This window comes from Bactrocera neohumeralis, chromosome 3 (genome assembly GCF_024586455.1).
Source record: "Bactrocera neohumeralis isolate Rockhampton chromosome 3, APGP_CSIRO_Bneo_wtdbg2-racon-allhic-juicebox.fasta_v2, whole genome shotgun sequence".
NCBI classification, from domain to species: Eukaryota; Metazoa; Arthropoda; class Insecta; order Diptera; family Tephritidae; genus Bactrocera; species Bactrocera neohumeralis.
The window spans coordinates 27284665-27311777 of record NC_065920.1 but is presented as its reverse complement, the minus strand read 5'-3'; the positions used below and the strand labels follow the sequence as shown (position 1 = coordinate 27311777).

General features: G+C 34.0%; 1 protein-coding gene across 1 annotated transcript in view; it reads right to left on the bottom strand.

Moving 5' to 3' along the window:
* Positions 1-235: 235 nt before the first annotated feature.
* Positions 236-27113, bottom strand: part of LOC126753287 (estradiol 17-beta-dehydrogenase 11) — a 43181-nt gene continuing 16303 nt past the window's right edge. The window contains exons 3-9 of the mRNA XM_050464615.1: positions 6853-7006; positions 6135-6259; positions 2505-2615; positions 2292-2417; positions 2072-2193; positions 1880-1996; positions 236-1815 (exon numbers count right to left, since the gene is read on the bottom strand). Coding sequence (XP_050320572.1) covers positions 1533-1815; positions 1880-1996; positions 2072-2193; positions 2292-2417; positions 2505-2615; positions 6135-6259; positions 6853-7006 — 1038 coding nt within the window. The 3' untranslated portion in view covers positions 236-1532. The remainder of the gene's footprint in view (positions 1816-1879; positions 1997-2071; positions 2194-2291; positions 2418-2504; positions 2616-6134; positions 6260-6852; positions 7007-27113) is intronic.

The following is a 27113-nucleotide window of genomic DNA, read 5'->3' as shown; positions in this document are numbered from 1 at the left end:
ATCAGCAAGGTCTCTAATTGTTAATCGACGGTTTTTCAACACCAAATCTTTGATTTGTTGAACGTGAGCTTCGTCGGTTGAAGTTGATGGTCGCCCTGGACGCTCTTCGTCTTCGACACGTTCACGGCCGGCTTGGAACTCACTATACCACTTGTAAACATTTTTTTTAGACATAGCCTCATCACCAAAGGCTTTCTGCACCATCCTCAACGTTCAAAATGAAAATGCAAATATGAAAGCTTCAGAGTAAATTTATTTAATTATTCGATTGATTGTTTCGGCTATATTACACTTTTGAACGCTAAATATACATATATCTACATTTGCATATGTATATATACATACCTATCTACGAGTATATTCATATACATATATTATATTAAAAAATATGTGTCACATTTTGTCCGGGGTTAACTCCTAAACTACTGAACCGATTTCAGCAAAATTTAGCACACTGTGTCCAGTTTGAACCAACTTAGAAGATAGGATAGTCAAAACATTTCAGAAATGAAAAAAATACAGTGAAAAGTTTATTAAATGGACGCTCTATTAAGCGAACAACTCCATTAACCGTGCCGGTCGCACAATTTGTTCATGTTTCTTAAGTTCAATATATTAAGCGGACAACTCCATTAACTGAACAGAAAGGCTGGTTCGTCATTGTCTGTTTATGAGAGATTCCATTATATAAACGAATGCATTTATCACTTTAAAAAATATACTACAGTTGAACTTCCATTAGTCGAACTTCTTGAACTGGGAGTTCTCCATATCTCGAACCTTTGAATTGGCAAAGAAGTCAAATTTCATACAAATTTCTTGTTATAATTTGAAGTCTCTCTAACTCGAAGTTTTTTTGGGGATTATGATGATCGAGTCAGGGAAGTTCAACTGTAATTTTAATTTTGAGTAAAATGACAAATATTTAGGTGCGTTTTCTCAATGTCTGGTTGGCAGCCATTTGTCAGTAAAGTTCTGGAAAACTTTCCCTTCTTTTTCCTTCTTTCGGTAATTAACCTTTTTTTTAACCAATACTTAACTGACAGTTGCTGCTAAACAGACATTGAAACTAAACCTTAAATTTGTTATTTTTTCAGTGACAATAATCTGTATGAACCTATGCAAAATTGAACCTCAAGTACAATCCCTTGGATTCTTATACCGACAAAAACATGTTCGCCTTTGTTCGTAAATAATATTTTCTCTGTATTGAATAGTTTATTATATGAATAATAGTATAAAATGTATACCACAGCAATGCGTGGCCGGATCCACTAGCATCAATACATATAAGTGTATATTTTGTGGATCAATGCTTTCTTCCGTACCTTAAAAGTTATTGTTCATAGCGCCTTACATTTATACTCGTAACCGTAACCTAAGCCGTTAGAATCTAAACTAATTACAAATTAATAACATAATACTAAGTAAACGTAATATCACTAGACGAGTGCGCCAGCTGTCGCGCACTGATCCTAGAACGAAATGCCAAAGCCGCTTAATAAGTTCAAGGCGAATTGCAGCAGCGAATCTCAGAGAACACGCTCGCCCAGCGACGGTGTACGTTGCACCAGCAACGAGGCGGTCTTCGGCAGCGTATCGCTGAAATCCGTGCACAGATCGGTGTTGTGCTTCGTGATTAAGCTGGTGTGGGCGACTTTGCTGGCAGCGGCGGCGACTTTGACGCTCTGCTCATGTTGTTGCTGTTGTTTAGTGGAAACGTCTGTGGGTAATGGCTTCTGAGCGACACCGTGTGGCGCCGCATCTGGCACAAGACGACGCAGCAGACCGCCCACACAGCCCCAAGGGAAGGTCCTGCGGGAGAAAAGAGAAAAAATGCTTTAATATTTTTTTAACCAAAATTTTAAAATTTAGTTACCATTTAAGTGTGAGCAGCAGACGTATGTAACCGGGTATGATTGTGATCTTTTCGTTCTTCTTTATCGCCACTATAATGCGATCAGCTACAGCGTTGGGGTTCAATGTGGGCACCCATCTGTGGCGAAAATTCATATAATGTTTGAGTTCGGTTTTCATTGGGAGCCGATTATTGGTTGTTTGGGTTATTTACCTGGCGTTAACATCGTCAAACATGCCGGTTGCCTGAATGAAGAACGGGCAAATGCAGGTGGTCTGAATATTGCTGTGACCAAGCACGTCCAATTCCAAACGCAATGCTTCGTCAAAGCCAACCTGGTGAGAATAAAAAATTTATAGAATTCAAATCAGATTACTTAGTTCTTAGATCAAAATTATTAATAATATTATAGCTGGTAATACCAGTGACTTACCGCCGCAAATTTGCTAGCACAATAGTCGACCAGTTTGGTAATGCCCACGTGACCGGCAAGAGAAGCAATGGTGGCAATGTGTCCGCGTTGATGCTCGATCATTTTGGGTAGGAATGCTTTGGTAGTCTGTGGGTTGACAACGAATTTGGAAAAAAAATATATATAGTATACAGTTATGCATATTTTTTATGCCGTTATATGTTAGGCACTCACCCAGAAATGCGCCATGACATTAACATTGAACGAACGCTCAATAAGGTGATCAGGCGTATCCAAGAGAAGACGACCAGACACAACACCAGCATTGTTGATCAACAAAGATACCTGGAAGACATAGAGACAATGATTATTGTGTGATTAAAAAGTGTAGACGGATATGTACAGGCAGTTTGTGTTAGACACGAAAGTTTCGGGTTCGAATGTTAACTTATTGACTATTGTAAGATTAGGGCTTTGATGTGTCTACTAGGAACTAGAACAATAACTTTGACTGAAGATCTTGAACCTGTATTAACATATTTCATTATTTTTGTAATTTTACACTATTATAATATGAATAGATAGATGACGGCGGGCCTGGGTACTCTGGAATCTTCTCACACTTTAATTCTAATACTTCGTGAAGGGTATGGGAAGGACTCGCTGGAGGAGAGAGACGGTGAGCTTTTTTACGGATGGATAAAAGCTTGCGGGTAGGGTTGGTGGAGGAGTACACTATCGGGAACTTTCCATCAACACCAGGCTTCCTGATCACTGTAGCGCATTACAAACGAAATCAGTAGATCTACTGCTTCGGAGCGCAAACTTCTTCAGAGTGGTGACCATATACTCCGAAAGCGGGGCAGTGATATTAACCTTGAGCTTGCCGACCGTGTGCTCAAGTTTATTGAGAGGATGTCTAGTTGCTATCTCTCGCATTATTTTATGATTAGCCTGGGGTACCAGACCGTAGAGGTATTGCAGGTAACTGTAAGACTGGTGAGCTTGCTAGAACAGGTACTTCAGTCTTATTAACTGCGGAATGGGAACGGGTAGAGGCTCCGTTGACTATTTGTGTTTCACTACTGGAGTACTCAGACTAGCTCTGCAAACGAGTAGCTGCTGTGCGGTCGCAAGATCTTTCTGGCCTAGGGTAAGTCGAAAAAGGTCTAGTAAACTCTTCGCTCTCAGCAAGGTCCATCTTTCAATGATTGTAGGAGCTCTAATCGGACCAGGGGCGGATCCACCAAAAGTTCAAAATTATACATTATTTTCATCATAAGTGACATTCTGCGAAGAAAAGCATATTGAGTTGCAAGTACAGAATTTTATCTCTGGATCCGGCCCTGAATCGGACATTGTTTGATCGGGATTCATCCGGTAAGATTGAACATTTTATCGCTTGCCAGTTGCATCAGCTGTATGAAAGAATATGAGCTAGCATCATCTAAACAGTTCCTTCTCGAATGTCTCGCTTTTGCCAGATCAAGGCAAAACCACGAAGAATCTCATAATTTTAAACAACCAGGTGCACTACCGGAAATAGAAAGTTAGCTGATATCCAGCTAAGTGAGTTTTTTCGTCTGGTTTCACAAAGGATTTTACGAAACAGTCTAAGTGTGATCACTCGACACTCTGAGGGATCAGCCATCAATCCTACCCTAATCTTAAATAAGCTCTTACTATATTTGGTTTTTGGGAAGTGCATTATCGATGCTGAAATTGACCGGATTTATAAGGAAAACACCCACTTAATCTTTGTGAATATTTCTTTTTTTCTCTTTGTCTTCTTCATCTTGAGAGCTTTCATCAGAAATTCTACGACAATGATGAGCCCTATCATTACTTAGAAAACAGGCAGTATTTATGTATGTATGTATATCGATCTATGGTATATTTCAGCATTTAATTGCCTTCGTTCCTTTCAGTTTTTTACACCAAAAGCTTACCGAAATTCGCTTACAAACTTTGTTTTGACAATGAAAATTTCTATCTTAATTCTTTGCTAAGGCTTTGAATTAATAAATAGACTTATTAATGCCATTAAATATTCAAACGAGTTCTTGCGAAACTGCAATTTAGAAACGTGCAACAAGTTTTACAATACAAACATATGTATGTTGATGGTTTTTGGACATTAGTTTACCGCCATTCTGGGCGTGAGTTCATGCCGCATGCGTGCCGGTCAACCGCAATATTGATGCCAAGGCGAGCGTTTTCTATGCATTTTGGCAACTTTATGCTTATTTCAGTTTATTTCGATTTTTGACTAGCTTGTAATGACCGACGGCGATTGCGTAATTTTAATGTTTTTTTTTATTTAAGAAAAGGTGTGTTTGTATTGTTTTTATCACCAGCTGCACCGATGTGGAATGGATTTTAAAGCTATTACAGTTTGATTTATTACCTATGAAAGGTTGCCTACAAAGTTCGCACGAAGTTTATCTAGATGCTATGGATAATAATAATAATAAAGCTAGTTTCGTTATAGCATTTATGACTCAAGAACGCCTCGAACGAATTCGGCGAACTCTGATTTGTTGAGATCAGTTTGTATGGCAGCTATATGCTACAGTGGTTTGTTCTAAACAAAATTGTCTGGGATTATAGCATTGCCTAAGATAACAACAGCTGTAAATTTTGGTAAAGATATTTAGATAAATAAAAAAGTTTTCCATACAAGGACTTGTGTTAGATCGTTCAGTTTGTATGGCAGCTATATGCTAAAGAAGGCCGATTTAAACAATTTCTTCGGAGATTGTACCATTGCATTGGTGTATAATCCATGCCAAGTTTCATGAAGAAATCTCCTCAAATTAAATAGTTTTCCTTACAAGGACTTGAGTTTAATCATTCAGTTTGTATGGTAGCTATATGCTTCAGTGGACCGATATGGAAAATTTCTTCAGATATTATAGCATTGCTTTGAACAATGTTCCATGCCAAATTTCATGACGATATTTCGTCAAATAATGAAGTTTTCCATACAAGATATTGAGTTTGTATGGCAGCTATAGGCTATACTAGTCCAATGGTCATTTACATATAATAAAACAAGTTCAAGTTGCTTACTTCAAAGTTTATACATTTGTATTTTCGTATTCTATGTATATACATATGTAAGTCAAGTTGAAGTACGAGCTTTCAGCAGTAATTGTGTTGTTGCCTCATTTGTTGCAATGAATGCCTCTATTTTTTGTATATGAGATTCAAGGCTAGTAGACAAAAACTGGTAGCTGCATTTATATAGTTCTTTAAGTGTAGTTTGTACAATTAAATCCAAAGTGGAGTAAATGCTATCAAATTAAAAATATTTTCCTTATATGGAGAGCTCTTTCGTATTAGAAGTCGATGTAAAATGCTTTTGACAAGCTATTTGCGAACCAGACATCAAACAATCTGGCAGCAAATCACCAAAACTGCTACTGTGCGAACTCTCTTTGTTGAACTAAGGTGGTAGAAGTCTCCTCCAAGGTTCGGAACATAAAGTCTTACCCATAATAGAGAAGTAGCAGCTCATTTAGAACTCGAAAAATGTGATGATTGCTTCGAAATTTTGCGTTATATGTTAGCTATATCAAATCTTGGCACTAATCAACTCAGAACTCTTTGCAAACAACTGTTGTCAAAACTAAATACTAATTATATCACATTTATTTATCATGACTCCAATGATGGCTGTGAAAGAGTTGTAACTACCACACATTATATTGATAAACGAGGAATGTACCGCGATCTTGGCTCTATTGTGCCCTCACCACAGATATATAACTCACGTTACAACCTTTACAATATTTTATTGTTGCTATTTCTCGCAAAAAAAAAAAAAAAACAAAATCTTTCTGCTTCTGCAGCTGTACTTACATCGCCAATTTCATTTCTGATGACTTCTGCTGCCTTGTACACTTCCTCCTTTTTGGAAATGTCGACAACATAGCCCTTGCAGTAGCCGCCCTCCGCTTCGACCATTTCGATGGTCTCCTTGATACCTGAAATCAAAGACTTTTCAATTCAAGTAATACAAAATGCTTTAAACTACAATAAAATAAAATGAAAAATAAAGAAAAAATTATATCTTCTTCTTCTTCTTATTCTTTACTGACGTAGACACCGCTTTCGCGATTATAGCCGAGTGAACAACAGCGCGCCAGTCGTTTCTTCTTTTCGCTACGTGGCGCCAATTGGATATTCCAAGCGAAGCCGGGCCCTTCTCCACTTGCTCCTTCTAACGGAGTGGAGGTCTTCCTCTTCCTCTGCTTCCTCCGGCGAGTACGGCGTCGAATACTTTCAGAGCTGGAGTTTTTTGGGCATCATGACCTAGCCAGCGCAGCCGCTGTCTTTTAATTCTATGTCAATGTCGTCGTTCCATCTAATGCGATATTCGCCATGGCCAATGCGCAAAGGACCATAAATCTTTTAGAACCTTTCTCTCGAAAACTCGCAACGTCGACTCATCAGTAAAATGCTTAAGATTTGGTTTTTCTCTCTTTCTAAACGTTTGGCAGCCTCAAAACATGTTTCTTTTTTTTCTGAGTGCTTAGCAGCCTCAAAACATGCTTCTACTCTCCTTCCCGTTACTTACCTTCTTTACTTATGTCCCAAATGACCACTTTGGTGCCCATTTTGCCCAAGCGTTGCGCTAGCAATCGACCGAGTCCATTTCCACCGCCTGTTATTAATGCGATATCTGTGTTCAATTCCTTTTCGGGGTAACCCAAGGCAATGTAGTAGAGGTCCTGCAAAGAGAGTAGAAAAAAGTATTTAAATAACTGTGATTAAATTTCTGTAATTCACAAATTACTCAATTAATTGTCGGTACAGAGTAACAAGCAGAACATATTTGTAATTTATTAGAACCGATATTTATATGAATGAGATCTTCATAAATATATATTTGAGTGACAAGCATGACTTTTGAAGAGCTGAGTCTTTAAGACATTCAGTCCCTCAATAGTTTTTGAGATATTAATCCAAAACAAATTTGTTTCATACAGTGGTTTCTATTATATTTTCTCGCCCTTATGAAAAGACTTAAGTTGTTTTGCATTTTAGGTGAAAATTTTTTCATAAATTATATCAGTATGACGAGCTGAGTTGATCTGTTATCTGCAAGATAACATTATCAGGCATATAGTTGTTAGTCGCCAACTGAATGATCAAATAAAGATGATTGTATGGAAAAATTTTTAGCATGGAGTATTACCCATGGAACATTATAATATCCGAAGATATTTTCAGATCGGATCTCTCTAGCCTAAGCTGCCAGCAAATTCGATCAATCTTTCATTTTAAGGGTATAATCTCCTAAGAAATTGTTCAAGTAGCACCACCAAGGAATATATTTTTTCATAAAAATTGAGACCAAAATCTAACATATTTTAAAAGTTTTGCGATTGTGTATAACACTTTAATATTTTTATATATAAATAATTGAAAAGTCCACAGATTGATACATAGATTTCACTATTAGAATTAAATACATATGATTTTTGTGCCCTAACCGCGAGTATTATTTGACAGCTATCGGATGATTATGACTTATATCATTTTGAGTGAAGCAACTTTTGCTATTGAGAAAACGAATAAAATTAATTTCGGATGTTCATAAAATATTGCTTTTTGGAAAGAAAATAATACAGCTGAAGCAAAAAGTGGGCGTGATGATGAGTTTCCAGACACTGGCCCAGCAAAATCAACTATCAGGGATTGGTATGCTATGTTTAGACATGCTATAATTGGCACTAAAGACGGTGAACGCAGTGGACGCTCAAAAGCGGTTGTCACCGACAAAAACATCCAAAAAGGCCACAAAATAATTTTGGAGGATCGTATAATGAAGTTGTCCGAGATAGCAGACACTCTAAAGTTATCAACTGAACGTGCAAATCATATAATTCAAGAATATATGGATATGAGAAAGCTCTGGTTGTCACGCGAGCTCACTTTTAACCAAAAACAACGACGAGTTGATGATTCGGAGCAGTGTTTGGAGATGTTAGATTGTAATAAAACCGGGTTTTTGCGTCGAGATGTGACAATGTATGAAATATGACACCATCATTTCACTCCGAAATCTAATCGACAGTCATCCGAGTGGACTGCATACAATGAACCCGCTCCAAAGCGTGGAAAAACGCAACAGTCGACTGGCAAAGTTTAGGGTTCTGTGTTTTGTGATGTGCATGGAATAATTTTTATTGACTAACTTGAAAAAGGAGAGCTATCAATAGCAAACTATTATATAGCGTTATTGGACCGTTTGAAGAACGAAATCGCACAAAAATGACCACATTTGAGGAAAAGAATGTATGTAGAATGAAGTGCTGTTTCACCAAGCCAATGCAACGTGTCACAAGTCAATGAATGTCCATGTCGAAATTCGAATGAATTGGGCTTTGAATTGCTTTCACTTCCACCGCATTCTCCAGATTTGGCCCCGAGAAACGGGAAATACATGTTCTGAGACCTCAAAAGAATGCTCGCTGCGAAAAAATTTTCGTCGCATGAAGTGGTAATAGCCAAAACTGAGCGCTATTTTGAGCAAAGGCTATTTTGAAGCTAAAGGACGAAATCATAATAATATTAAAAATGCCACGCCCATTTTCAATTTTTCGGTGCAGCTTCCTTCTGCCATTTCTTCTGTAAAATTTAGTGTTTCTGACGTTTTTTGTTAGTCGGTTAACGCACTTTTAGTGATTTTCAACATAACCTTTGTATGGGAGGTGGGCGTGGTTATTATCCGATTTCTTCCATTTTTGAACTGTATATGGAAATGCCTGAAGAAAACGACTGTGTAGAGTTTGGTTGATATAGCTATAGTAGTTTCCGAGATATGTACAAAAAACTTAGTAGGGGGCGGGGCTACGCCCACTTTTCCAAAAGAATTGCGTCCAAATATGCCCCTCCCTAATGCGATCCTTTGTGTCAAATTTCACTTTAATATCTTTATTTATGGCTTAGTTATGAACTTTATAGGTTTTCGGTTTCCGCCATTTTGTGGGCGTGGCAGTGGGCCGATTTTGCCCATCTTCCTTCTTATGGAGCAAGGAATACGTGTACCAAGTTTCATCATGATATCTCAATTTTTACTCAAGTTACAGCTTGCACGGACGGACGGACAGACGGACGGACACTTTGGTATATATAACCCTATATCTGACTCTTTTAGTTTTAGGACTTACAAACAACCGTTATGTGAACAAAACTATAATACTCTCCTTAGCAACATTGTTGCGAGAGTACAAAAATGGTATCGGGAAGTTTGGAAACTGGCTGTAAGCAGTATATCCCCCTTGAAGGGAACTATGTTGAATAATAAAAATGAAAATAAATGTGTTCTTATGGTAGCTTGAGCACTTTTCTATACACCTGATACTTTTTTCCGATGCTACTGAGATTTTGGGAATCAGTGATCAATTTTACATAGCTGGCTTTCAACTAAACTTATTCGGTCGTAAATATATTCCTATTATATATATATATATTCCTTTTACATAACCACTCATGTGCCTCAAAAATATGACAAAACTTCAAAACGCAATCACCGCTTGTGTGTATTATGCTAGGCTGAGCGCTTTAATAGCAGGAAATAAAGCATAATATGAATGATTACACCGAAATTGCAAAGAAAAATATTTTTCTTTTATTTTTAGTGTTTTATTAAAACGTAAGTCTAACTTTGCTTGTTTAACAAATATTTACGAGCTTTCCACGGTTTATTACACCTAAATAATAGGTAAAAATGCATGTCAGTGGATTGATTTGTATAAAAAAATCAAAAATTTTTGTTAAAAAATAAGTTTTATGCTTCAATAGCCAGACGCAGTAAATTTAAATAACTTGAGTTTGTGCTTTGTAATGCAAAAAGAGCGAGTTAGATAGCAAAAATAGTCTGGAAAATGTTGCTGCGGCCATAAAGCGCCACACCGTGCTGCGAATGACCTTGAGTGGTCGTCAGTTGAACTACTTTTTTGATGTGTTTTTGTGTGATATTACAAATACATATGTTCACAAAGTTTTACACAACAAATCTCAAATTATGATATGCTTGATTTTGTTGTTTGTCTGTAATTACAAAGATTATTGCTTTTGCTCATTATTATTGTGCTGCTTGGCCATTATCATTGAGTTAACCATTCGTGACAAAGGCATGTCAACGTTCACTTTGGCGTGGCGACGAAGGGCAGTCCAAAGTTGTTGCTCTGTTTACTGCCGTCGTCTTACACTTATGGGAGTGTATGTGTGTTGGCGATTTGTGTGCGTTGTGGCAGACAGTGCGCAGACGTCGCTTTCCTGACTTAAAATTCACTTATTTCTCGCTGGCCACCAACAATGCGCCTTCAGTTTGCTGCTGCTGGCTAAAATAGCGTGAAATATTTTGTACACAAAAAAATATTGTACCCAACAACAACAATGATGTACTGTTTTTGCACTGCTCTGCTTTACTTTTAATGCCCAGATACACGGCTGAAAGCTCAAGCCGTTGTGGTATTATAAAATACTTATGCGCTTGCGTATGTATGTGTGTGTGTGTGTGTAGATGTAAGCAAGTCGCCGGCTCATTTCAAGCGACTCATCGCATGTATTATTCATCATTAATGTCAAAATAATTGCATTTGCCACTTTGACAGTAGCGTGACGCATTTGCAATTGTAGCAGCAGTAACAACAACACTATGGTTTTGTTGTTGTGTTACCGTAAGATCGTTGGTAGTGCTATTAAATCGAGTTATATGAGTCTGAAATGAGTTCAGCTCTAATCACAGGAAGTTGTGCATTCGTATTATGGCGGTGCCATATATCAATGTTTTTCAATTTCCTCATGGTAGGTTAATAAGTTAGATAAGTTAAAGGAAAAGAAAAAAATAAGAAAAAAAGAATAATAAATCTTGCAACATGTTGCTACAGAGTATAATAGTTTTGTTCACCTAACGGTTGTATGTATCACCTAAAACTAATCGAGTTAGACATAGAGCTATATAAATGATTAGAATGATGAGAAAAGTTGAAAAGTGACTGTCTGTCTGTCTGTTCGTCCGTCCGTCCGTCCGGGCAAGCTGTAACTTGTGTAAAAAACAAGAAAAAACGTTAACTTCGGCTGCACCGAAGCTAATATACCCTTCACAGGTGCATTTCTTTTAGTAACTATATGTTCAGTTTGTATGGAAGCTATATGCTATAGTAATCCGATCTGAACAATTTTTTCGGAGATTACATTGTTGCCTTAGAAAATAATCTATACCAAATTTGGTGAAGATACATTATCAAATGTGAAAGTTTTCCATACAAGAACTTTTTTCCGATCGTTCAGTTTGTATGGAAGCTATATGCTATAGTTAACCGATCTGAACAATTTCTTCGGCGATTACATTGTTGCCTTAGAAAATAATCAATACCAAATTTGGTGAAGATATCACGTCAAATGTGAAAGTTTTCCATACAAGAACTTGATTCCGATCGTTCAGTTTGTATGGCAGATATATGTTATAGTGGTCCGATATCGGCTGTTCCGACAAATGAGCAGCTTCTTGAAAAGAAAATGACGTTTGCAAAATTTCAAAAGGATATCATTAAAAACTGAGGGACTAGTTCGTATATATACAGAGACGGACGGACATGGTTAAACATGGACTTAAATCGACTCAGCTGATCATTTATATATGTACTTTATAGGGTCTCCGACGCATCTTTCTGGGTGTTACAAACATCGTGACAAACTTAATATACCCTGTTCAGGGTATAATGAGATGTCCAATCTTACCGCATGAATCTTGATTGTACAGTATCCAGTTAGAATACCGACAAAGCTTTAAAAGTAGACCTTGCAGAATGCGAAGGCTTCCTTAGACCTCTTCCGAATAACTCTGGACCAAACGAAGCTGCGGCTGCACAGCTGCTGGTAGTTGACCAACGCTTGTTGAGCTGATCTGAGGACTAATAGTTCAGTAGTAAACCACAAGAAGCCAACGGAACTCCTACCCTTTCCCATTCCGCAGTTTTCGATAATGAATTACTATTCTATTTATCAGAGCTATCAGCCTTACAGCTGTCTGCAACACCGCTATGGCCAGGCACCCGAACTAGACTAAGAAGTCTAGATATCCCTTCACTTAGTATGCGAACTCAAGGCTAATAACGCTGTCCTACTATGCAAGTGGATAGTCGCCACTCTGAAGTAGTCTGCGCTCCGGAGCAGTAGATTTACTGCTACTGCTGAAAGCCTAAAACTGGAGCTAAGGGAAGGTCCCAACAGTTTACTTTTTCACCAACCCTCCTCGCAAGCTGTGATCCAGCGAGTACGAGATATACTTTCACTAGTCGTGATCACATAGTCTGCGAACTCAAGGCTAATAGCGATGTCCTACTATGAAAGTGGATGGTCATCACGCTGAAGAAGTCTACGCTCCGGAGTAGTAGATCTAACTGAAGCTGATGGAAAGTTCCCGGCAGCTTACTCCTTCACCAACCCTCCTCGCAAAGCTTTGATCCAGCGAGTTCTTCCCTCCCATACCTCTCTGGAAGGTATATGAGCAAGGTCGGCGACCTGCTAATCCAATTATATTGAAATAAAATCAAGTGTGCGACGATTTCAGAGTGCCCGGGTACCTTCTCAGATCTTATGAGTCTGAGGGCAACTTTCCTGGTCACAAAGCTTGCGGCTGTGTTCATCGATACTACATGCAGCAAGGCATTCAACGCCATAGTTGCTTCGGTTCGCAGTACACCACAAATGAAGATGTACTGTGTCGTAAAAAAGATGCTTAACGGTGCAAGATGAACCAAAGTCTTCGCCCAGTCACTTTTTCCATAAAATCTGGTTTTCTGCGATTTTCCAGTTACCGACTGTGTCCAAAGATACAATGTGCTGACGCATCCAGCTTTTTAGGAGGCCCATTGTTAGACCATCGGTACTAAAATCTCCTCACTCCTTCATGTCCTCTCAGAACCGCCCTGTACTTCTGTGGAAGTTCGTCAATTAAATATCATATCATCACCAAGAAAGCCTCGACCGATCGCTGCGGTTCTTTTCCTACACAAAGTGGTACGTTCTTCAGTCTCTTTTCTGCTACCTCTTGGCAGATATAAATGCTTATCCCTGCGTCTCTGTTCACCTCATCTCTATCCCACTCCTCTTGAAAGGGACGGTAGTATAGCGGACGGAATTTAAGTTCAATGCTAAAGGATTACGAAACTCCGAAATGTTGGGTAGAAACGGCAACTTGCTAAATTATAAAACCAAAATAATTGTCTGCAAATGTGATCTAAACCTTAATATGCTTGGATTCAGAGAAGGCTTTTTCGTATATCTGATCATGTAGGGTAATATTTAAGTAATAAATCTTGCAGCTGGCCAGTCATTGGAGCCTTGACAAAGTACCAACAATGCCAATTCACATTATATATAAGTGACAATTACTACCAATATTGTTGTTGTTGTTATTATTAGCATTATTGTTGTTGTTTTTGTTCTGAGTTAATACCTTTGCGTCATGCTTCAAATGCGCACTTCAAGCTCCCTCTTGAAAAAGCACCGGCACGAGCCACCAAGCCGAAGCTAATTGTCGGCGCACACACTTATTTTTATATGTACATATGTATGTATGTATGTGCAGGTAAACAAAACCAGCAATTGAAAAGCGCAAAATCACTGACAGGTGACACGAAAACCGTCTCACTTGCTCACATGCAACAACAAAAAGAGGTAAACATATGTGAATGTATGTATGTATGCACGTGTGTCTGCAGTAGACATAACAACTTTTGGTTTCAACGTCGTACGTGAGGCGCAAAAAGCTGTGTGCTTATGTGTGCGTGCTACTATTTGCTAAAGGTGCTAACGCAGACTTCAAACATACAAACAAAGAACTCGAACAATGACTTCTGAAAATATGGCGAGTATGCATTCAGTAGCCTTATTGGGCACACAAACATTAACGATCAACTGTGAAGTGAATAACAATGGCACGAGTATGATAGATTTGACAGGGTTGCATTGTGTGTCATACATATTTGCATAGTGAAGGGTTAATTATGTGGCTACGTGTGTGGAGTTTCAATTAACATACCTAGCTGTTGACTCTATAGAATATTGACGTCTGTAAGATAAGGTAAATTGTATGCACTGAAGTTGAAACTCTTGACAGCAATTGTTGGACTATTCTATGGATTGAAAGTGGCTTTAGATAGGATCGGAATTGTTGAATAAAAATATATAAATGAATTTATAGAATTTTTTTACGAAAATTATTCTTCAAAATTCTCAAAATATTATTTTTCCCGATTTTATGTTAATCCTGGGAAAGAATTCTTCAAACTTTACTCTGTGTTTCTCTCTTTATCTCTCTATCTCGCTCTCTAAAGTTTTATTTAATTTCTGAAATTTTTATATCAGTTCAAAATTGATATCCATTTATTACAGGACATTCTCTATATTCTCTAATCCGGATAACATGTTTATTATACACTACATTCGCTTTTATGCTTTATTGGTTTAAGTTTTTTTGGAACATGTGTATTATTTCTTATAATAAACAAACAGAAATTTATAAATATTTTTTCATAATACATAGTTCTGATATGTCTTTGGTAATCCGGATTCCCTGAAAATAGAATACCTAACTATATAGACTGCTAAAGCAGGCCTTTTAAAGCCATAAAAATAGAATACCTAACGGCAAAGGGCCTTATAGTCAAAAAAAAATTGCCTAGGCATTTAATTTCTATTCCTACAAGCTTAGTAAGTTATTTGAAAGTGTGAGCTTCTAAGTGCTTAAGACTTGATCTCGCATATGATAAGCAATCAAGTAGAAAGTAATGAGATGTCTCCATATCGTCTTCGGCTGCGGCAGTTGGCATCTGGTAAGATTCCCAAATTTGCAGTGTGTACGCCGATAAGGCAATGCCCTGTTAAAACCGTGACTAGAGAGGGACTTGTCTTACTGAACGCAAAGAGCTCGCTGGATCTCTTAAGATGGATCTTGGACCAAAAGGACCTGGCAACAGTGTGACAACCGATAGTAGTATGGCGCTGACTAAGCTCCCGTAAAACCCAGCTATACAGTAGTGGAACGCACGAGTAGAGTGGAAAACCGAGTACCCATAATATATTGTAATGATATCCGGAGGACTACAGTTCCCTTTTACCTGATACCGCTGTGGTCTGGCATCCAACAAGTCTTATCACAAAGTCACTCAATGCCAATAATAACCTGGTTAAGCATTTATGAACCAGCCTTAAAGGCACATTTAGTGAGCTTAAGGCTGTTATCGCGACCATGCTATCGAAGTGGATAGTCACGTATCTCAACAAGGCTGTGAAGTAACAAATTTACCGCTGGAACGCAACAACATTCAGCTAGTCTGAAACTAAAGTTGAGAGCTCCTGACAATATACCTCTCCATAAATCTTCCCCTAAGCTTTAACTCATCCGTAAATAAGCTCACTGCTCCTTTCCTCCAATGACTTCTACCCACCCAAAAATTCCCTCGCGGGTATGTGGCTATAGGAAGAGCCGCATGAGTTTGGTTGGGCGACTCAACGATCCAAGATATCTGTTGCGAAGTCAAAGCGAGGAAGGATTTCCGAATGTCAGACCCATGTTCACTTAGAAACCAAGGTTCTTGAGTCTGCTGGATACATATAGTATATGAACACAATATGCAAAATGATATTCAGTGCCATGGTTTGTGTGGACCTTAGTGCCACACTCATGCTGATGAGTGCCGTTCGTTGAACGTAAGAAACTTTCTTATATGTGTGGTCTCTCTAGGGCCTTTTACCAAATAAAAACCTCATGAAACATAACGGGCTTGACTATGCTGCCGTGGGTCCAGAGGATTATTTTCTGTGAGGGATACATCCTTTTTCTAATGGGTCCTCTGCAGATGTACAAAACAATCAATGACTTCCTTGTTCTCTCCTCGATATTAGACTTCCATGAAAGCTTCCTAACTAGGCCGAGTGAATAATACTTCACCGTATGTGGAGGTTGCAGGCCGTTTTCCTATATCCTAGTAAATAAAATCATATCTGTTTTCTTTAGGTTACTGACGAGGCCACTTCCAGCCGAGCAATTAGTTATGATGCTGAAATGTGGTCATTCTTCGCAGTTAAAGAGCAAACATATGAGGTTGCGCTGGATTTTGGAACTTTTAGCATGTAGTTTAAAATTTTCTTTCCTTTTTAAAGGTATTTTAAAACCATTTTAAATAAAAAACCTCCTGCCGTAAACTTTTTAACAAAAAAAAAGGTCTGGATTATTTTATGGATTATAAATGAAATAATCAATGCGAACAATGAATGAATATTAAACGGTAATTATAATCAATACATTTAGCTTATGTATTTTCGTATAAGTATTTTATCCACACTGGGTTCACGTATTACATAAATAGGTATATGTAAGTATATAGCGACATGCTTTCGGTGACATGGTGTTGCGCAACATGTTATGAGAGCGCATGCGCAAGTGTTGGCGATGTAAAATATAGAGCACTGCAAGCAGATAGCGAACATTCTAAGCCAAAAAACGCTGCAACAAACCAGCTAGCTACACACAAGGCAAATAAATACGCGGTGTGTTGGCAAACTTTTGGCGTATATGAATTAAAATGCATTTGAATTCGACTGAAAAACATTTCTGAATATATAAAGTCATGAAACCGCATGCTATAGTTTTGTAGTTTCAGTTTTTTGTGTTTTTTTGTAGCTGGAAATTTAAATTTTTTTATCATTTCTAAAATCAGCTGAAGAAAAAACATTGCCAGTTGAATTGAACTAATGAAAAATTGGAAAATTTAGTTTTTAATTCATCGAAATAAAAATTTGAAAATTTGTATTAAAAGAATTTTGAATTAAAAATTCAATCTCAAAATTTGAGAAATGAGAGAAATTAAAAATTTAATTTTAAATTTATTGAAATTAAAATTTGAAAATTTTTAACCAAAAAAAATTTAATCAAAAATTTTAAATTAATTTCTGAAAATTTTCATCGAAGTTTAATTTTGGAAATTTTTAAACAAACGATTTAGGATCAAAATAAAATTCGATTAAAATTTTCAAAAATTTTAAACAAAATATTTTGGATAAAAATTAAAAAAAAACTATTTTTAATTCATCAACATTGAAATTTGAAAATTGCTATTCAAAAAATCTTGGTTCAAAAATTCAATCGCACAATTGAAAAATTAAAAGAAATTAAAAATTTAATTTTAAATTCACAGAAATTAAAACTTGAAAATTTTTTATCCTAAAATTAAACAAAATATTTTGAATAAAAAATTAAAAAAACTATTTTTAATTCATCAACATTGAAATTTGAAAATTGTTATTCAAAAAATTTTGGTTTAAAAATTCAATCGCAGAATTGAAAAATTAAAAGAAATTAAAAATTTAATTTAAATTCAGCGAAATTAAAATTTTTAAACTTTTTATCCTAAAATTTATGAACAAAATTAAACATTCATCGTAATTAAATTTTGAAAATTTTTAAACAAAATATTTTGGATAAAAAATTAAGAAATTACATTTCAAATTTTGAATATTAAAATTCTTACAGTTTGAAAAAATAATCTTAATTTCTGATTTTAGAATTAAAAGTTAAATTAATTTTTTTGACTAATTAAAATCTTAATTATTAAATTTTAAAATTGAAAAAATAAAATTAATTAAAACTAAAAATTAACTTAATTCATTTATTTGAAAATTAAAACCAAGAAAATAAAATTTAAAAATTTAAAATAAAAAAAAATAGAATCATAGAATTTATCGATATAAAATTTTGAAAATAACAAAAAAAAAATTTTGGATAAATTTCAAACTTTGAAAATTAAAAATATTGAAATTTAAAAATTTAATTTTTAATTAAAGTTTTGTAATTAATTTAAAGCTAAAAATCAACTTAATTAATTAATTTAAAAAAAAAATAATAATAATAATATGAACTTAAAAATAATTTTTTAATTAATTAATTTTAAAATGAAAAAATAAAATTAATTAAAAATTATGAACTTAATATTAAGTAAACATTTTGAAAATCTGACCCCTAACCCTTAAATATATACGAGGTTTCCTTTAACATTAAAAAAGCATTTGTATGAAACCATTTAATTAAATGAAACCCAAAAATACCAACACAAAATGAATTTGGCTGTCGAAAGAATGCAGCGACAATTCATAAGCTCCCCACGGGCTTCTTGCAAGCTAAACCAGCACTCAGCAGCGCTCGTGCATACCCAACTCAGCTACTGCAGTTACACTTTGACCAATTGTCGAAAGCGAACAGGCAATTAAACTCGCTCACAACAACAATAACACAGCCGGAGTCGCATTCACTCGCTGAGGTGTCGATTTGACCCTGCAAGAAGTCACCACGCGAGAGTGTTGGTATTGCAAAAAACTGGAAAAATGTAAAGAAAAAAAAAACAACACCAACAAAAAGTGTTAATAAAAACGAGAAAAAATGTTAACTCCGGTTGCGCCGAAGGTAGAATACCCTTCACAGTTACAAGTTTTCTTACCGGAACTTCATTTTGAACGGACAATTTGTATGCCAGCTATATGCTATAGTGATCCGATTTGAACAATTTTTTCAGAGATTTTATCGTTGCTTTAGATAATCACCTACGTCAAATTTCGAGAAGATATCTTGTCAAATAAAAAAGTTTTCCTTATTAGGACATGATTTAGATCGTTCAGTTTGTATGGCAGCTATGTGCTATATTCGTCCGATCTAAAAAATTTAAATTAAATTTATTGAAAAATTATAACCTTGTTTTTGACAGCAATCCATGCTAAAATTTCGTGAAGATACCTTTTCACATAAAAAAGTTTTCCATACAAGAATATGATTTTGCTTGGTCAGATTGTATGGCATAGATATAGACACATTCTTGGAGAGAAAAGGACGTTTGCAAAATTTCATATCGATATCTCAAAAGCTGAGGGACTACTTCGGCAATATCGGGTATACATACATATACAAACGTTGAGATATACGGGCGGACATGGCTGGATCGATTTACTCGTCTTGCTGATGACTTATACAGGGTCTCCAACGTTTCCGTCTAAGTCTTACAAGCTTCATGGAATATACACTGTTCAGGGTATAACCAGACTACTAAAAATCGACAAAAAACCGAAACAAACTACATAGCGGTGTATGCAAATAGCGAGTGCAAGCGTAGCGCAACGGCAAAGGCTTCCATGGATCAACCGCAAGCGGCGGCGGCAGCAACTGCAGTAACAATTGCGGTCAAACAATGGCGATTGCAACGGACTGTTAGGCCGCTGACGATTCGAAATGCTCAATAATGCCAATTACAATTGGAATACAAAAAGAGTTTAGCGCTGAGCGTGAATAAAAGCTGAGCTAAACGGCAGAGAGTAAGAATGAATTTAGCCTACGCTCGCTCAGTTTGTTCATATCATGCGCTCCAGCAATCTCTCGGTAAAGCGCTTTTGAAGTTTCTTTGAAAAAAAGTGCATTAAAAGCTTGCAATGTTCGGTTGAGCAGAAATGTTTTGTTTGCGTTCGAAAGTCATTAATAATAATAATGCATAATTAATGGGTTTGCGGTAAGTAAGCCAGTTCCTTCCGGCTGCTTGAATAATTCGCCAGTTTTTTTCTCTTATTTGCACTACTGTTTTATTTTATTTTACAGTTATTTTTATGTTACACAATTTACTCGTGTTTCGCCTTCCCTACGTCCAATAATGAAGAGAGGCGGTGTAATCGTTTGAGATAATTTCTGCTCTATTTACTTTAGTACCAGCTGACCCGGTAGATGTCAGCTCGCCAAAAAGTTCAACGGTAAGTTAGAGAGTAAAAGTTTAAAACTCTTATTTTAAAAATGCGTCTTTGACGGATTTGCCGTTTTGCCGTTTTGCCGCTCCCCTCTCTCTCTCTCCAGTCGCAAGCTAATCGGCCGGGTGTTTGCTAGCTGCTTGCCAGCCGTTTAGTAGCCGGCAAAACTTGAACTGGGTCAACGAGCCATTCGTGGCGCATGTTTCGAGTATTTCACAGCATTGCTGCAACAACAACAACAACAACAAAAGCAACAGCAACGGCTGCAACAACGCTGCTGAATAAACTATTAGCAGCATCAATATCAACAAAGTATAAGCGGCATTAGTTGTTGCTTTTGCAATTTGTTGTTGTTGTTTTTATATGGCGTTTGCTTGACTAACAATCTTTCGAACGGCGGTGTGTATGTGTGTTAGTATGCTTGCGTCTCCATGTCGTCACGTTGCCGTTCAGCGGAGTTCACGACTTGACACTTTGGCATTACTCAAGCAATAGATATTGGCCGCAACAATAGCAAAAGCAACAATATATTGCTATAAAAGCATGCGAAAGGCGTTGGCGTAGCATCGCTTATTTGCAAAAGCTAAATATTCATACGCTACACACGCAAAACATCTCTGTAAATGTGTAGTCTGTGGAGATATTGCTCAATAATTAAATGCTTTACATGCAATATCTTGCCTGCATGTGTGTATGTATGTGTGTGGCTGTGTGTCATACACATATGTGAATGTTTAAAATTTGCATTTGATTTCGTGTAAATTTTATGATTTTCATTCAAAAGTGTTACTGTCAAACAGGTTTATCCATTGGCTTGCTAATTTTACAATTTTATTTTTTGTTTTTTGCATTTTTGCTGTGGATTTCTCAATCGCTTGCTTGGCTGTGTCGGCATTGATGCGGGCGCGTGGACAGAAGTTGTTTGTTGGTGTTTCTGCAAAGAATGCAAACAGTTGTATTTGTTGCAAGATAACACAACAACAAACAATGTTAAAGGAACCGAAAAGGATCAAAGTTCGAGTACCAGCTCGTAAGTTAAATGGCTTTAGTGTGTCTGCAGGTGTCTAACATTGCGCAAATACATGTCGGTTGTGCCAAAATATTAATTTTGCGTTGCTTTATCGTATGTGTGTTTGTTATTTTTGTTTATACGATATGGAAGTAGCTGAAGTGTTGCATGAAATAGTTGATACATAAATAAAAATATATACAAGGTGCGTTCCAAAGTAAATTTGTACATAAATTTATCAACCAAAGGCGCAAAATTTTTGATTAAAATATGTTGAATTAAAAATTTAATTTTCATCGAAATTAAAATTTAAATAAAAATTAAAATTAATCGAACATTTAATTTTTAATTAAATTTTTTATTTTAATTTTCAAATTTTTTAAATGAAATAAAATTTAATTAAATTAAATAATAAATGTTCAACTCATTTTTTAATCCATCGAAATTAAAATTTGTAAACACAAAATTTTTGGATTAAAAGTCAATTTCAAAATTTGAAATTTAAAATAAATTAAAAATTTAATTTTAATTAAAATTAATTAAAATTTGAAATTTTCAAAGATAAGTTTTTGGATCCAAATTAATTTTCATCAAAAGCAAAATTTGAAAATTTTTTCATTAAATATTAAAAAATTAAATTTCAAAGTTTGTAAATTAAAAATAATTGCAAATTTGAAATTTTAATTTTTGTTTCTGATTTTGAATTTAAAAATTATTATTTTTTATCTATTAAAGTAAACTTATTAATTATGTAATTTAAAATTAATAAAAAAATTTAATATTAATTAAAATTAATTAAAATTCTGAAATTTTCAAACATAAGTTTTGGGATCCAAATTAATTTTCATCAAAAGCAAAATTTGAAAATTTTTTCATTAAATATTAAAAAATTAAATTTCAAAGCTTGTAAATTAAAAATAACTTCACATTTGAAAATTTAATTTTAATTTCTAATTTTGAATTTAAAAATTATTATTTTTTATCTATTAAAGTAAACTTATTAATTATGTAATATAAAATTAATAAAAAAATTTAATAACTATGAATTAAAATTAATTAAAAATTTTAAACTTAAAATTAATTAGACGTTTTAGATGACAAATAAAATTTTAGTAAAGTTTAAGATTACAAATTAAATTTTATTTAAAATTTTGAACATTTAAATATTAATCCAACAAAATTAAAATTTTTAATCAAACACATTTAGATCAAAAATTAAACTTTCCTCGAAATTAAAATTTTAAAATTTTTAAACAAAAGATTTTGAACTAAAAAATTAAATATTAAAATCAATTAAAAATAATTATTTTTGTTTAAATTAATGAAAAAATTTAAAACTTAATTTTGAGTTCACCGAAATTGAAATATGAAAATGTTTAAGCAAAAGATTCCGGATTAAAAATTAAAGCATTAATTTCCAAAAATTGAAAATTAGAAATAATAAAATTATTTTATTGAAACTTTTAAATAAAAATTTAAATATTTAATATAAAAGTTATTAATTTTGAATCTGATTTTTTAATTAAAAAATAAATTTAATATTAATTGAAAATTTTGTATTAAAAATTAAGTTTATTTAAAAAAATTGAAATTTGAAAATTTAATTATAAAATAAAATTAATTAAAAGTTTTAAAAATTCTGTAATTTTTAATAAAAAAAATTTGAAAATCAATTTTGTATAGAAATGAAATTTTTGAAAATTAAAATTAAGTAAAATTTATAAAAATGAGTAATGAACATTGCGGACTTTCATCTAAATTAAAATTGAAAAATTTATTCAGAATTTTGAAATTATAATTTTAAATTGAAAAACTTATTCAGAATTTTGAAATTATAATTTTTATTTATGATTTTGGGATTAAAAATTAAATTTCAATTTTTCTAAATTAATTACAATAAATTTTTAATTAATTAATTAATTTTAAAATTTTTTTTATTAGTTAGTACTAAAAAATCAAAATAAGGTTCATGAAAATTAATTAAAAAATTAAAATTTTTAAGAATTAATGAACATTAATTAAAGATTTTAAACATAACATTGGTTAAACATTTTGGATTGCAAAATAATTTGAAATTTAAATTCAAATTCATTTTTTTTGAAATTTAAATCAACATCAAATTAAATATTTACCGAAAATTTTTTTAAAAATTTAAAAGTGATTAAAAGTTTGAACGTTTTTGTAATTATAATTAAAATAAACATAATTTTCGAAATTAAAATCAGAAAATTTAATTAAAAAAATTAAATATAGTTAATGAAAATTCACTAAAAATTAAAAAAAAATTTTTTTTTTTAAATTTCAATTGATAAAAAGTTTGAACATTTTTGTAATTAGAATTAAAATAAACATTATTTTCAACTAATAAAAATTTAGAAATAAAAATCGAATAAAAAATTAAAATTAATAAAAACATTACAAACTTAAATGTATTAAAAATTATAAAAATAAAATTAATTGTCGAAATTAAAATCAGAAAATTTAATTAAAAAAGTGAAATATAGTTAATGAAAATTCATTAAAAATTTTAAACTTAAAATTGGTTAAACATATTGGATTTGAAATTAATTTGAAATTTAAATTTAAAAGTAAATTTTCATCAAAATTAAAATTTGAAAATTTAATTAATATTAATTAAAAGTTTGAACATTTTTGTAATTATAATTAAAAAAAATTCAATTAATAAAAATTTACAAATTAAAATCTTATACAAAATTTGATGATTTAAATTAATTAAAGAATTGAAAATTCAAAAAAAGTTATTAAAAATTATAAAATTAAAATTAATTATCGAAAATAAAACCAGAAAATTTGATTAAAAATCTTAAATTTTTATTTCTGATTTTGAAATTAAAGATTAATTTTTAAATGCTCGTCCATGCGTTTACATGTACATATATATGTATATATGCGAATTAATTTAAAATTCTCAGTTTTGAAGTACTGATTTGAAATTTTAGGCACTTTACCCCCAATAAGCTGCTCATTTGCCGAAATCACGGATATCGAAGTACTATAGCATACAAACTGCCATACAAACTGAACAATCGGCATCAAGTCCTATTTTTGTAATTGACAATATATCTCCACGAAATCTGCTTTTATTAGAATAAAGCAAGTCAGCATTCTAAGCCAAATAATTTTCATAAATGTGCTGAGTAAGTGGAATAATTAAAATATCAGAATAGTAATTAACTGGAGAAACGTATACAATATTCGATATTTTTTTTTAATTATGGCAAAATAATTTACTTATTACACTACCTTTAATGTGCATATTTCAAACGTTTACTAGCACTTTTTTCTATTTTTTTCAAAATATTTACATTTTATTTTATTTTCACAGAAAACGTCTATAAAATATTTTAACAAGGCAACGTCTGTTAGGTCATTTAGTGCACACATGCTAATAATCAAGTAAAATTGTTATTACTTTATGCGGTTACTGATTACAGGCGGTTTGGATTTCTATGAATAATCTAAGCAAAACAAAGCTGAACGTTGAACGCGCAACTCAACGACCTTCTAGCCACTCAACTTTACGAGGCCTGGGGCATGCATTTAATGACTTTTATGAAGTATTCTACTTATATAACTTGTACACACTTACATACACTTAGTTACAGTTTATGATAGACTTGTTAACATATAAACAAACACGTATTTAGTTAGATAACGAAACCTCAATTGCTCATTCAAACGCAAGTTTGCACTACAGAATTTGGTTTAAAAACTTTAAATTGCAAAAAATATCCATAACAGGTTCACAACATTTTAATTGTTGCTTTTGTTTCATATAATATGACCAAGGTAATAATTGAGCTTTAATTACCGCGCGTTCTAACGAGGTAAATGAACAGTGGGCTGTACAAATAGAGTTATTAATTAAATACTACAATTTACTACAATAATTCAAAGTCAGTATATATTAAGTTTGTTACACATAGAGTGAAGAGTTGGAAATATAAGAACTGCCGCTGCCTGACCATTATAGCATATAGCTGCCATAAAAACGGAACAACCAAAAACAGATCCTTGTATGAAAAACTTTTTTATTTGAGGAGATATCTTCACGAAATTCGGCACGAATATTGGTCTGAGATAGCGCTATAATCTTCGAAGAAATTGTTTAGATCGGACTGCTATAGCATATAGCTGCCGTATAAACCGAACAATCAAAATCATGTCATTGTATAGAAAACTTTTTTGTTTTACGAGATATCTCTACGAAAGTTGGGGTGAATTATTACTAAAAGCAAAGTTGCAACCTCCAAAGAAATCGTTTAGATCAAACAACTATAGCATATAGCTGCCATACAAATGGAACGATCCAAATTAGATCCTAATATGAACAACTATTTTATTTGAGGATATATCTTCAGGAAATTCGCTACCCATTATTTTCTAAGACAGTGCTACAATCTTCGAAGAAATTGTTTCGACCGGACTGCTATAGCATATAGCTGCCCTATAAACTGAACGATCATAATCATGTCCTTGTATAGAAAACTTTTTTATTTTACGAGATATTTGTACGGAATTTGGCATGGCTTATTCCTAAAAGCAACGCTATAACCCCCAAAGAAATCATTTAGATCGGACTACTATAACATATAGCTGCCATACAAATGAAACGATCTAAATTTGGTCTTTGTATGAACAACTTTTTTATTTGTCAAGATATCTGCACGAAATTTGGCACTCATTATTGCCCCGCACAATTATACAATATCCGAAGAAATCGTTTAATTCGGATCGCTATAGCATATGGCTGCCATACAAACTGAATGATTAAAAGCTTGTCTTTGTATGAAAAACTTTTTTGTTTGACGAGATATCTTCACAAAATTTGGCATGAATTGTTATTTAAGGTAACGTTACAACCTCCAAAGAAATTGTTAAGATCGGACAACTATAGCATATAGCTGCCATACAAACGCAGTCATCAAAATCAAGTTCTTATAAACAAACTTGAACTGTGAAGGGTATAATAGTTTTGGTGCAACAGTAGAAATCGCTTTTTCTTGTTTTCTAAATCACAAATATGCATGCCACAAAGAAGATATCAAGCAAGAGGCCTACAATATACACTTAAGTAACTAATATGCATAAGTCAAGTCTGCCGAGCACACAGCGCTCAATGTCGATTACGCAAGTCATGCAACTTATGTGCATATGCGTATGCTCTGCCTTTAGTTTCCAACTTTTTTAAATATTTTGCGAACATTTTATTAGCAATCTGAGCAACACAAATACTTAATGGGACCACTACACTTACAATGCAGCGCTGAATTGCTTGCCTATCGTCGACTCATGCAGGCGCATGCGTGCGCGAGCGTTTGCTGGCATGTGTTTGTGTGGGTATGCGCACAGCAAACAATGGCAACTAATAGTGCCACAAACAATTGCCACTGACAAGCGGCAGTCAAGTCGAGTAGACAGCCGTGTGTTTGGGCCTAATGCGTTGAGCGTTGGTCAGGGGTATGTGGGCCAAGCGGCAAAACAACAAAAACAGCAAAGTGCGCTTAAACGCATGTGCAGCCTGGCATGCATTTGTTTGCAGTTGCTGTTGTTGTCATTGTTACTAGACTTGAATGCGGACTGCTGAATGCTTTGAGTAAACAAATTGTTGGAAAATCTTCAAATCAGCGGCTGACAAAAAGTTGCAAAGCTTATACAAAGTTGCGTGATAAATTATGCGAGCAAAGAATTTCAAGATTTCAGATTTATGCTTGCTGCGTTAATTTTTATAATTTTTGTGAGAAAAAACTGTTTTTTGTTAGTTTGACTCTTTGACTTTGCCGCGCTTTAACTTGTAAACAATTCACGCAGCAACGCTGGCAACTAAGCTTTATCAAGCAACAGAAGTCCAAATTTAATTTTGGGAAACGTGCGCCATCAACTGTCGTATTAAAACTATTTTCGTGTGGCTTGAATTGCTAATTGTTATGCTAAATGAAACGCCGGCCAGACTTTATCTGCTTTTTCGATCTTTTGCGGCGCGAAGTGACCGGCATATAATTGCACAGCTG